Genomic DNA, 13,424 nt, shown 5'->3' with positions numbered 1-13,424 from the left:
GTGAACCACTTCTTCTTGCGTAACTCCCCACAAACTGCTCATTTCTTACACCTCACATTCCTCACAGCTGCAAACTTGATAGGGTAACACAGCTTTATTTTTTAATTTTTATTTTTTACCCACATAATGATTAATCTAAAGCTTTGCTATACTGTATATTCAAAAGGAGGGACTAGAGATACTAAGTAAAGGGATGAAGTGGAGACATACTTAGCTGCCAGCATCAAAGTGTCCCAGGCAACGAATAATGAAATGCAAAGTTCTTCAGCTTTTCGTGTTTGACACATAGGTTAATTGCATTAATGAAAGAATTCATGAAATTGTGATTTCTAAGCCACTGCAAACCAACCCAGAACATCTGGATTACAGCACTCTTGCTTTGCTTAATATACAGACAATAGTTACGGATCCAATCAGTGCCTAGGAACAGAGGGGATGAAGAGAACCACTAGGACAGTAAAAGACACTCAAGTCAGAGTTCATGACTGTGATTTTCATTATGGGGTGCTGTTGAGTTTATCTTCTCTGGAACTATGACCAGTGAATGAAATCTGGCATACAAAAAGGCTGTCCTCCCTGCTGTAATTTCCTCTCTTACCAGCCCCAGCCAAGGATGATCCTTCTACGCAGATGAGATCCTTGACATCTCATACTTGATTAATTAATGTCATCGAAAAATTTGAACACCACCTTCCTTCAAAGTGCTGGTAAACACAAGAGCCTGACAACGCAGCATATCCTGAAACCCAGGTTCAAAGTAAGTGATGTTTTTTAAGAAACGAACAGTGAAAATGAAAATTTAGATCACTATGTGGCATCAGACTGCCACCTTCAAACATGGGCTTAGCGTGCTTTCAGAAAAAGTAAATGTTAATGTAGGAGATATCCTATCTGTCAGATCTTCCCCACAACTTTCATTCTTTCCATGAGGGAAACATATGATCAAATTTAACAGGAACTACTTTAAGAAATAAAATTAAAATTATGTTCCATAAACTATAATTCAAACAAAATATAAAGTGATAAAGTTTTCCACTAACTTCCAGAAGTTAGTATTTTATGGAGATTTAAAATAAAACTATCTTTCAACACAAATATATGAAAAGTTCATTTATTTCCATAGGCAACCTCATTCACAGTACAAAGTAATAAGAATTTCTCAAAACAGTCACTGTACCTTTTACATATTTTAAGTAACTGATCTAAAAGTTGATACAAGAATAAATTTGTTTTTGAAGAGCTGTCCATTAAATTGGAGATACACCAATGCCATGCTATGACAGTTCTAACCATGAATCACAGCTGACACTACAGTAACACTACTTTATAAATGAGGATCTTCATGTTTTACAATCAAAACATAAAATTGCCACTAGTACAGAGACTGTACGATCAGACAAATAAACAAATATTAAATATTTTGCACAAGGCCTGAGTTCACTATAACATGTTTTGATTTACAATTTCATCTCAGAAATCTGTACAGCAGTTAGAATTGTTTCAGAGAACTCGAAGACGATACAACTTCACAGGCTTGTATGTTCAGTTGATAGAGGTGTGAGGCCTGGAAGGCAAGAGGATTTGGTGTATGAATCCAAGGTTTTACTGCCTTGTGTAATTTCTTTGTAAAGCAGTCAAAACCTACTGGAGAGATAGATACAAAGCAGGACCTCACATGAAAATCAGCTCAATCATCTGAAAATCTCCAGACAGGTTTCCTCACAGCTATTTCAGAATAAAAGTTCATAATCGAGTATATAAAATGCAGCATATCTCTTAACAAAGAACATAAAAGGGTTATGTGCACAGCAAGATATTTTTGTATTCCCCTTCCTTACATTTCTTTAGTTGGAAGTGGCACCAATTAGTGATTTTTCCCTCCTCTATAAAAAACTCTTCCATGAACAAAAAATCACATTAAAAACGAGGGACTCAGTCTTCATAAACTTACCTCTTAAAAACTGTTCTTTTCTGCTTAAATCATGTAGATATGGGCAGATTAACCGAATGAATTTCTAATATATAACAAAGCAGCATATAATTGTTTGCCCAAATGGAAGCCTTGTAGAATTTGAATTAAATTTTAAACTATTTTTTTTTCTTTGCTCTCCTGGTATACTTGAACTGAAAAAATCTATAGTCTCGTAGTCTAAATACACACTAACCTATCTGTAGACATACACACAAAAGAGGTTACAATACTAAAGCTACCACATTTTCCTTACTCTAAGGTGCCACTGGGATATTTATGGAAATAGATGTTGCTATAAACCTTAACAGAAAAGTTTTAAATCATTAAGACTTAGGTGCACAATGTTTCAAGCATTCAAAAACTCAACCTTTTACTTGGAGTACTCAGCACCGGGCAGACCTGTAAGGTCTCAGCTTCCCCAGGCCATTCCTAATTCACATCACTGTGAAAGAGGAAGACATAACAATATTCAATAAAACAAACATCCTACTTCCGTTCTCAGTAAAAATTTCTTACTTTGTCTTCCATACAGTTGGTGGATTCACTAACTTCCAAAAGACTGGTACTGCCCTTCAGATGAGAAGGCTTCACAGGCCTTACAATGCCTTATCCACAAAATGCGTGGGGAAAAAAAAAAAAAACAACAGAAAATTTGCTCCTTCCTCCATCCTTGAAATGACACTTGTGTCATTTCATTTCTGCTTCTCTCCTCTTGAAAGAAGCAGGCCTACGGCCTACAAAGCAAACTACTCCGTAAGCGACTAGTTTCAAGCTTCCTCTCAATCAGCCCCAGTAGCGTAGGTTTCTCAGGTCTCTTTAATACCACCCTTCCATCTACAGGATTAATTCTCTAAGACTGGGTTTTTAGAGAATGCTTCAGAGGCTTTCACACTTCAAGAATTTTGAACCAACAGTTCTAATATGGAAAAACTGCTGTGTTGATACCAGAACATTCATTTAACATACACCAAAGGACAACTGATGCTTACGCTTAAGATATGCAGCAATTTCTACTTCTCTTCTTTGCATTTCTCCTTTTGTTGTAAACATTTCATAGACAAATCAATTAAAAAACATTTCACCCTTCTTGTCTTTGCTAATCCTTTACAAATGAATGGGAAGTAAGGAGGAGGGCCAGGCAAGCAAAATGGGTGTGCAGGGCAGAGGCTGTATGGTGATGATTCAACCTGTCAGCTTCCGCATTTTTTCCTTTAAAAATTAAGTTGAATATAAAGCGTAGAAGTTTTGTGTAACTTACACAATTGTTCAGATAATGAAGACATTTTATATCAGGTTACTTTTCCAATAAAGAATTTGCAATTTCTTAAACAGACACCACTTTTGAATTTGTGCTATTCATTTTGTTTTGCAGTAAGGCTGAACAGTCCCCTCTATTTCAGGCCAGTTGAGATGTAGCACTGTCTTCCATCCAAGTAAAGAAATACAAGGCCTCTAGAATACCCACATTTTGTAATACGGTTCCTTCCTCCTATTCCTTTCCACAAACTGAAATGGATCAGAGGCAAACCGTTGCTTTCAAACACTGGTGTTCACTCTGGCCATAATATAAGTCTTTCATCTTCTTGCAGGGCTTCAGAATGACGATGTGCAAGTGAATACATGAACTGGACAATGCTTTCTAAGGAAAGGCTATTGTAGCTGAAGCCAAGTGGCACATGGCCTTGGTGACTTACCTCCTGCAACTCCTCTTCCCTTCAAGTTAAGCAGAAATAATTGAGATGTTCAACATTCAGTTCTCTGACACACTAAATAGGAAGTATGTGCAAAAAAGAGGGATGTGATCCTCTGATTTTAACTGAAATTACTTCTCCAACTTTATTTTTTAATAATTGGAAAAAAAATGCTACAATTTTCTTGTTGTCCCTGTTTTCTTTGTTTCTATTCATCTACTCTGGTCATTCTGAAAACTGAGGCAAACAGAGAAATCAAAATTATGTGTGGAAATGTGAAATAAAAAACATTTCATATTATTTGAGGCACATAAAAATATTATCCCAACACATCAGCATCGTAAAAAAGAACCTTAGTTTTATCTTGCAGGATATTTTTTGCTTTGTTCTTACCAAATATATTCTTCAACAGTAGATGCCAAAAGTATACGCCTCAAACCCCAGAGTTCAGCAATCTTATGCATAAAATTTGGTCACAATATAATCAAAATTTTTCAGTCATCTTTCTCTCCATAAATTAAATCTAAATGAAGTTCCAAAATCTCCCCAGGACAAGAGGATCAGCGACTGAAAAGGAAGATCAGGACACTGATATTTAGGACTGCCTTTACCATAGATATATTAATTGAATACACCGTAGAGTCCCAAGAGATGTTATTTTGAATATAACCTTCTTTTCCAAATAATTTAGAGGAATACAGATTCAAGTAATTTTTCAAAGTCTTGACTTAAGTTATCCTAACAAAATGTAGCTTTCAAAAAGTTGATGTAAAAGAAGACATTAGTGTGATTGAGAGTATAGAGTACTAGTAACTTTCAATGAATTTAAATAATTTAACAGTTCTAGTATAGTACTTAGGTTTACACAGACACCTTAATATAACCTATCACGTTTACCATGAATATTAACAGCACATAAGCATCACAATGTGTTAGGCTTTGTTTTCTAAACCATAATTTCACTGGTCCCAGGTATTTTAAAATAATAGGGCTAAGGCAGCAGCTACAATACATAAACAATTATTTAGGAAATATGCTTAATGCTATTACTGCTTAAAATTGTGGAAGTATAACAAAATACATGTCACATTTACAGCATAAGGCCCTTTGGTTTCTTAAGCAGCAAATGAAAGAACAATTTCTTCAGTGAAAGGCTTTGAAAAATAAAGCATGTAAGCTTTTCATTAAAAAAGTAACTAGTTCTTTCCTTCTCGAAATAGCCAGCAAGAGTCTCCAAAATATTACATAAGAAAGTTCCTGAAATTCTGAGGAAAGAAGAAGTTAAAATCCAACAGTAGTATCTGACAAAGCAGAGATTCTATCATGGGCAAGCTGAACGTCTACCTTCTGCAAACTAGAACAAACTACTGCTTCTTTTTCTGGAGAGCTTTATTAAATTTGGAGTAATACAATAAAAAGGAACTGAAATATCTGGGTATTTATCATATATTCTAGAGCTTACAAATCTGTATTTGAGAACTTACTTCATATTAATCTATCCTTCATAAGGACTTGAGTTAAAACAAAACTAAAATGAAATAGTTTATTCTAGTCAAGGCAATTTATGGCAGTCTGCTTTTCCACAAAACCACGTGAAACTTCTAGGCAGGCAACTCTTTCCCATCTCCCCAGCAGTGTCCAAACCAAGTAATTCAAGACATTTCTGTTACCAAATCAACTGTAAGAAATTGGGGCAGTCAACATTTCAATGTTATGGACATTTTTTTCTGGGAATTTCTGTAAATATTCATACTGTTCTTTTCTTCCCTCTCACCATTCGAAAGCAGTATCAAGCAAACAAAAACTATTATGAAATGAATAGCAAATGTGACTGAATCACCACACGTATTTTTAAATCCTGCTTACATGGTATGTGGCTCTTGACATGGAGTTGGTAACAAAGATCTGATGTTATAAAACAGGTTGTCAACTGTAGCAGAATTTTCCCACTGCCCAAAATTTGCACAAAATTTTAAAATCACTTTATCTTGTAGTTTACTACCACATCAATTCTAATTATCTCACAAGTGAAGAAAGGCAAAGCATTTTTTCATAGTGTCTTACACAGTTATCAGGCAGAGATATTTCTATGTAACGTGGCTACCAAAACATTCTGCGTCAGCGTAAGAATTTACTTTCTGCAAACTGTCATGGGATATTTATAACAGTTGGTACCAAATTCAGATGACATAAATCGTTAACAATAGTTGAATTCAGCAGGCACCAGAAAGACTGATCCACAAGATAGGACAGCACTAAGTTGCATTTCTTAGTGTTATTATCCCCCTAAACATTTCTGTTTAACAAACACAGTTTTGTTTAAATTCAGGAATTCTGAATACACTTCTTAATAATTTTTAAACATTTAGCTCCTTCTTTTTCAACTGAATTTATGCATCCTACCTTCAGTGCTTTGAAGCTGGGCAAAAAGATGGGAAATCTTTAGCACACAAGATGACTTTGCACTGCAGTGCAAAGATGACAACTCCACTGCAGTACCAGGTGAATGCAAAAATCAGTCTTTTTTTCCAGTGCAGAAATCTTTACCTTGCTGGATGAACTTTCCCCAAACCATGCTTTTATCATTAAAAAAAGATGTTAATCAGCTTACCCACAATTCAAATTATAGCAATCTTTGAAAAAAGAAAAGACACCTTACCCAAAAAGATCTTTTAAGTCATTACTAGCTGAGCTGCTGTTTGTCATTGTGTTTGCTGGTTGTGCAAAGTTCTGAGGAGCAAAGAAAGGATTACCCTGTATACCAAAGCCAGTCTGTCCTATCATGTTCATCTGAGGCCCCATGACTGAACTGCTCACACTTGGAGACCCTTGTGGGGGCACAAACTGATTAACCCACTGGTTTGATTTCTGTTGAGCCAACTGCTTCATACTAACTTTGGGTTTTTGAGGACCAAAAAGATTATCTAAAGCAGACATATCTGGGGGTCTGTTTGGTTGTGTCAGTGGAGAGATCGCAGATGCAGCACTCATAGGACTGTAATTTGGCATATTGGCAGTTGGTACGATGCTCATCTTGGTTGTTCCTGCTGCGCTTGGACCACTGAAGAAATTCTGAGCAGTAGGGCCACTTCCCATACTGAATCCAGCAGTCTGAAAACCCATGTTAGTATTTAGTCCGTTTGTCATATTTCTCTTTGTGCTGTCAACAGGTGATGAAAATCCCATTCCAACACCCATACAAGAGACAGAAGAGAAGCTGTTTGAAGATGCCCCTTTAGCTTTGTTGATAGAATGGCTAGTCAAAGATGACATATTGTCTATTAAGGTATCTGTCAAGTCTTTTGTCTGCAAAACAGATAAAACTTAGTTAAACATACTTCCTGTACATACATGCTAGCAAAAGTTTTTAATCACTGCTCCTGTGGAACTGGCATTAATTTTTTTCCAGAAATTCTAATTTATTGCATGGAATTGGGTATGAATTGTAAACTAATTCACCTCACATATAATTATTTTCACTCTTTGCTACTTGGAACTAATTGTTTTGCAGCTTCAGCTTCACAACTATGACTATACAGCAAATACTGTTAGGCATATCCTGAATATACCATTTGCTTGCACATCCCATTCTCAACTCCACACCCTCTATATTATTTAGGTAAACTGTTTTGAGCAAAGTCTTCTTTTTCTATCTGCTTTTCTCATATCTAACACAATGGCCATCCAGTAAAAATGGTGTCTTTGGAAACTACTGCACTTTAAAAAGTGGGAAATATTGCTAATGATACAAATACAAGACAAATTGCAATTTCGTTTTTCACAACTGTAGCACTGTACTGCAGGTGAAAACAAAGATGAGTGATAGCAGAAAAAAAACTGCTAAAAGCATACAGCAGGTGGAAAAAACCCATCACAGCAAAGTATTATATTGTTTCTACTGGAACTGTAGCTCACCTGCTTCACTGGAGGTGTTACTGAAGTTGCTAGTGGCTTAAGAGGCTGTTGGCTTTTCAGTTTCTGTGCCTGTTCCTGTTCTTTAGCTAACTTTTGCTTTTCTTCAAGTGTAAGTGATACCTTTAAAAGAGAAAGTACTAAGTTCAACAGTGTAACTACTTACTGTTTTTGATTTTTTTTTTTTTATAAATCGCATTTCAGAGCAAAAAGTGGATAAGCACATACTGATAAAAAGTATTTAAAGCAAATAAAAATAATAGTGAAAGCAGCATGACAAGAAATTCTGAGCAGATCTCAAATAAAGTAGTTTTTCAAGAAAGTCATTTCAGCTTTGACTTCTAAATATCGGGCGTGAGAAGAACTCCTCTCAGTTTTTGTTTTCGTATGATTACCCACTGGCACTTGATACAGAATTTCAACTGACAGTGTTGTTTATTTTAAGATTGTTTAGATCTTTCAGGATTCTACTTCTACTTTCTTTAACAAATGATAAAATCATAAAATCATTGCCCCTTAGACTAAAATTAGGAAGAGAATTCAGATGACAGAAATGATTCAGAAACAGAAGTGATAAACTACCTATAAATCTGGGGCAGAATAAAATTATTTTCATAGCTGTTAGCCAATGAAAATAATTTTATTACTGAATACTAACTATAATCACAGGCTGCATCATGACATGCTTATTCTTTGTTTCTTGCACTTATCTTCATATTGGCTGTTTTCGTTTAACTTTGAATTTTCAGACTAGCTGTTATTGTCAGCTACCTTATGAAATTCTGTTTTTGATCTCAACCTCCATTTGTGATTTTATAATAAAGTTGCCTGACCAATTTGATTTGGCAAACTAAATCCACTGTTACAGCTTCAATTTCATTCATATCTGTAATTAAAGAGGAATGACCAAAAAACATATTATCCTCATCACTGACTTCTTTGTTCAGAGAAGAGCTATTTTCAAGAAAAGACTTTCACAGAAATTCAAAGATGCTATTTGAACATTTTTCAGTGGATCTTCACATGTGACTGGGTTACATAGTGCTGTACAGAAACAGTTTTTCTTGTAAAGCTTTAAATACAGTAAATATGTATACATATTCTTTTCATGTAGCCATACCAAACTTATGTTAGACAAAAAGATGTAAGAATTCCAGAACAAAGAAAAGCATACCTTTTTCTGTACTGATGACAACTCATTTTCTTTACTATCAGGTCCACTAGTTAGAAGATCAGTTCCAGTATTATTGAATACCTTATCAATCTGTTTAAAATCAAAGAATCAACACTAAGTTATTTGAATAACTATAACTTTAGGTAATGTAAATACTATATGATATTAAATTTCAAATTTCTAAGTTTAAGAAACACAATAAAATACTGACTCTTACCTGATTATTTGTACTACTAGATCTTGCCTCTTCAGACACGCTCATTTGATTAGCTATATCCAAAGATCTATATGGTGCAGAGTACAAATATTTTAAAAAAGGAAACTTTACAGTTACATCCACAACATTAATTTAGCAGCACAGATTTAAAAATAAACAAAATGCTATGAGAGCACTGTCATATTCAGAATGCATATTGTTTGTGTTCTCAACAACTACAGAAAAGAAACTACTCTTGGTGTACAGACGTAAGGTATAACTGTACTGGTGGAACTCAGTATAGACTTTTATATTTAATTAATAAAACAATAAATTGTGAGTGAACACTGTAAAGGAAAGAATTTTACACTATAAAATACTTTCATTCCATGACTAATAAATAGGTGTTGACAATTGCACTTATATGAGGTAATTCTCTACCACTGATCTGAGAATTATGTACATTTTTATTGCTATGGCTAAAAGTTATCTCAAATTTTCCTAAACAAACAAAGAAAAACCCCGAATTTTATCTTTGCTCACTTAGTCCATCTCAAACACACCCACAAACACTTACTTCTGTTGCTCTTGCATGACATGAAGTTGTTCAAGTTTTGTTTTATGCTCTGCCTCCAATCTATTGAGCATATCTTTTATAACACAAATAAAAGAATTGAACTGTAAAAGAAATGTACAAGCAGTTTGGATTTTGCAGTGACAGAATTCAGACATATAACCTAAAAGGTAGTCTCTCACGAAACTTACAATATCCAGTGTGAGATAAGCTACAGGCTTTTAAATTATTTATAATCTGGCTTCACTATCTTGTGTTAGGTACTTGGCTACAAGCAGAGTGTATATTGAAACAGTGAAAATAATGTATCGCTAAAAAAAGGACAACATCACAACAGAAGTGAGACAACTCAGACAAAAAAACAACCAAAACCACAAACAGATGAATATTACCGGATTAATTCTCCAAAAAAATCCTATTAGGTATCTTATTTCCTAATTATTTCGTACAGCACTACTACATTTTTACATTATCTACAACATTCACAAGCAAAACTAAGGAAAGAAATACTAAGATTGTATTTTAGCTTTTAATTTCAATTGTAATTATGCTAGTTGTTCACTTCTTTTCCAGGCTATTTGGAAGGTGACAGTATTCACTTTGAAACTTTACACTAGATTAGTAAAATTGACTGCAAAACAACAACCCTTAGACATGCAAAGAGTAGTACTGAAAGAGGTTTTCTTTTTTTTTTTTTCTTCTTTTTTTTTTTTTTACAGTAAAGAGACCTATAGCAATGTATGAGTTTTACAGTGATAACAGTTTAAAACTATTCTCTGACAATTTATCAAGTAACAGCATGCAAAATATTTCTGTTCCTACCTGATTGAGATTAAGATTATTCTCAATACTAAGAGGAATTAGATGGGGTAATACTCTTCCTGCAAGTTGTTCTTTGGTAATTCCCAGCTTCTTATGAGTAAATGTACATTTGTAAATACCTGCCATACAATATAAAAATAGAAAACCTGTTAAATTTTGTAAATAATGTGAAAAAAATTCCAAGTGGTACTCTCTACATGTATAAAGCACCTGAATATACATTGGTTCTAAGTTACCACAAACTGACAAATTGCAACCAAGAAACCAATCTGCATTAACTAAGCCCATGTTCTCACCTGGCACTTTAAGTGAGTAGGAGTAATTGTCATGCTATCATAACTTATACCCTGGATGCTTTTTACAAAGACTTCTACCTAAAGGTTTGGGGCTGTGTTATACATAGGATCAGAAATCATGAGACATATTTTCTCTATTCTAAAAATCACTTAAAAAAAAAAAAAAGAGAGAATAGTGACATGCACAGGTGATATAGCATCAAGCATATCAGTTCTATAGAGTTTCTGGCAGGAAGATTCCTCTGTTTAAACAGTTCACATCTAGTGGCAAACACTGAACATACTGGCACAATAAAGGAAGAAGCTTTCCTCACTATCCATGGTTAGAATTAGAACAGAGCAGTCAGATGGCCGAAGAAGGTATCATGCACAAGATGGAAAGTGTGATTCCAAGAAAAAGAGGAACCCTCGAATCTTAAATTGCTTTCAGCCCTTCATTTCCAACAGCTGTACTCAACTAGAGTTCAGGAATAATACAACTAAAGTAAAAGATACACTGCCTCTTATTCACAGACAATAAATGTAAGAGTTAGAAATTAGAAAATTAAGGGAGAGAGAATATCTCTAAATTATTACAGATAAATGTTCTTTTGCTGACTTCAAGCAAATAAAAATAGTTCTCCCATCACATTTGTTACTGTGATGTCACAGCTTAATGAGGATTATTGTTCAGACAGTTCAACTATTATAAATGGTCATTTGTCTATCTCTTTGCTGCCACTAAGTGAAATGGTCACTGTCCTCCACACTTGGCCGCTCAGTCACACCTCTTTCTTGGTCATTGATCAGCTGGTCTCCTTTAATACTCAAGCTATTAAAAGTGTGCATCCTATTGGCCACACACCAGAGTGGTACTAGGAAAGCTTAGCTCAGCACTGGAGGCCTCCCCCTCCAAAAGTAACGAGCCATTAGATTTTCTTAGCTGTTTTGTGAAACCTCACCCCCAGACTACACTCCATTTTAGTGCAAAGGCAGCAATGTTTGCTTAAACGTCAACAAAATGAGTCTGACAAAACCTGCAGTAAAGAGCAATAGATTTGCACAGCAATGATTTACAGCATCTGACCTGCAAGAGCAGGCAGTAATAACACCTAAAAGCTTCAGTCAAATGCTCAGCATTTGAAAGGGAACAGACTGCATACTCTTCTGGGGAAAGGAGCCTCTGATGCCGTATGGGCCACATAATCCATGAAACTGCCACAGCCCAAGGACAGCAGAGTACACTGACGTGCACTGGGCTTTGAAGACTACAAATATATGTACTAGAGATCAGAAGTACCAGCAATATATACGTAAAGTAAATGAACAGTGACATACTTATGAAGCAGAGACAATTAGATTTTACTAGACATAACAGCAATATGCTATGGAAATATTATTAATGTTTAAACAAACTCTCTGAGATTTACAAAATCAAAAGCGTAAGAGAGGAAAGTTTAAAGTATTAATTACCTAGAATTCCCATTAGTACTGCAGGTTCCTTGGATGGAATTTGTTGTAGAAAAGGTAGAATATCATCAAGAACGAACCATTTATCTAAGTACTCCAAAATCTTGCCTAAGCAGACTAGTGAGTTTACCCGGACCTAGGAAGAATTAAACAAAATCTTAACCTTGCTTTTATCTTAGAAGCTACAAAATTCATAAGTAGGGAAGTGTTTCTGAAACTACAGCCATCATGTCTGAAAATTCAGTATAGTTTGAAACAAACTTTTGTGTCAGGAAAAGAAAATATACAGCTGTACACCGCACACAAAATCTTGGCTTTTCTGCAAAACAGGCATTACTAGCATATAGTACTCAGAAACACACATTAGAAATCGCTATATTAATAACTTAATGTTGTTAACACTATTTTAAAAATTCCTAAGTTTAGAAGTAAACTGTGTTTTGAATTTCAAAAAAAGAAGAAAATTAAAAAAAAATCTGGGCATGCTGTTTGTGTTTCCTTTGAAAACACAACAGCCAAAAAGCCAAAACAACAAAAGGCAACAACATTTTCTGAAGACCAAGAAAAAGACAAGATTTCAGAATACTTACAGCAAGAGAAGAAGTCTGCAAACATGCAGTTTTAATTCTTGGAATTAATGAATTTTTCATTGACGGGTAATCTATTAAATTGGCAAATGTGGGAATTATGTTTAGGCAAAGCTCCTGTAAAAAAAAATATTCCACATTAGTTTAATGTTCTACATAAGTTTAAATATGACTTCCTATTATAAAATTAGTATACTAATATTACTCAAGATTGAAATTAGCTTGAAATGTCCCCGTAAGCTTTCAATTTAATGAAATGTTCAAGTAGGTAGACTCATTTAAAAATACCTAAAACAATAAAACATAATGTTATGAAGACAGAATTTGGAAAACGTATTCGAAAGCATAATCATACATTTGTAATAAGATGCTTGGATAACAAGAATATCTTGTATTTTCACAAAGCCTTTGTGTGTGTGTATATAAGTTTTATTACAAGACAATCATCGAAGCGCATTATTTTTCTACAGAAGTCAAGCAAATTTGAGTAAGCACTATGAATAACATTATGCACCAGTAAAATGATACACTGAAAGATAAAAGAGCATATTTAACAAACAGAAAAAAAAAAATTTACTCAATTTCAGCCCAATCTGAAGATGTAAGAGTGATATTTCCTATATCACTCTATATAGATTATATAACTATATATAGACTATATAGATTGCAAGCAAATATCTGAATAACCAAATTACTACTGCAGAGAAATCTCAAGCCACATATGTTATCCAAATTCTTCTTTAATTAATAT

At 34.4% G+C, this 13,424-nt stretch overlaps 1 protein-coding gene across 2 annotated transcripts in view; it reads right to left on the bottom strand.

The window, feature by feature from the left end:
* Positions 1-1,095: 1,095 nt before the first annotated feature.
* Positions 1,096-13,424, bottom strand: part of SCYL2 (SCY1 like pseudokinase 2) — a 35,643-nt gene continuing 23,314 nt past the window's right edge. For both annotated transcript variants that reach the window (XM_031600393.2, XM_031600394.2), the window contains exons 11-18: positions 12,677-12,790; positions 12,090-12,222; positions 10,342-10,460; positions 9,523-9,623; positions 8,967-9,033; positions 8,750-8,839; positions 7,579-7,698; positions 1,096-6,969 (exon numbers count right to left, since the gene is read on the bottom strand). In XM_031600393.2, the coding sequence (XP_031456253.2) occupies positions 6,319-6,969; positions 7,579-7,698; positions 8,750-8,839; positions 8,967-9,033; positions 9,523-9,623; positions 10,342-10,460; positions 12,090-12,222; positions 12,677-12,790 (1,395 nt within the window). In that variant the 3' untranslated portion in view covers positions 1,096-6,318. The remainder of the gene's footprint in view (positions 6,970-7,578; positions 7,699-8,749; positions 8,840-8,966; positions 9,034-9,522; positions 9,624-10,341; positions 10,461-12,089; positions 12,223-12,676; positions 12,791-13,424) is intronic.

This window comes from Phasianus colchicus, chromosome 1, assembly GCF_987193195.1.
Source record: "Phasianus colchicus chromosome 1, bPhaCol1.hap1.1, whole genome shotgun sequence".
Classification (NCBI taxonomy): Eukaryota; Metazoa; Chordata; class Aves; order Galliformes; family Phasianidae; genus Phasianus; species Phasianus colchicus.
The sequence above is the reverse complement of the archived record's forward strand: the minus strand, read 5'-3'. Positions and strand labels throughout refer to the sequence as shown.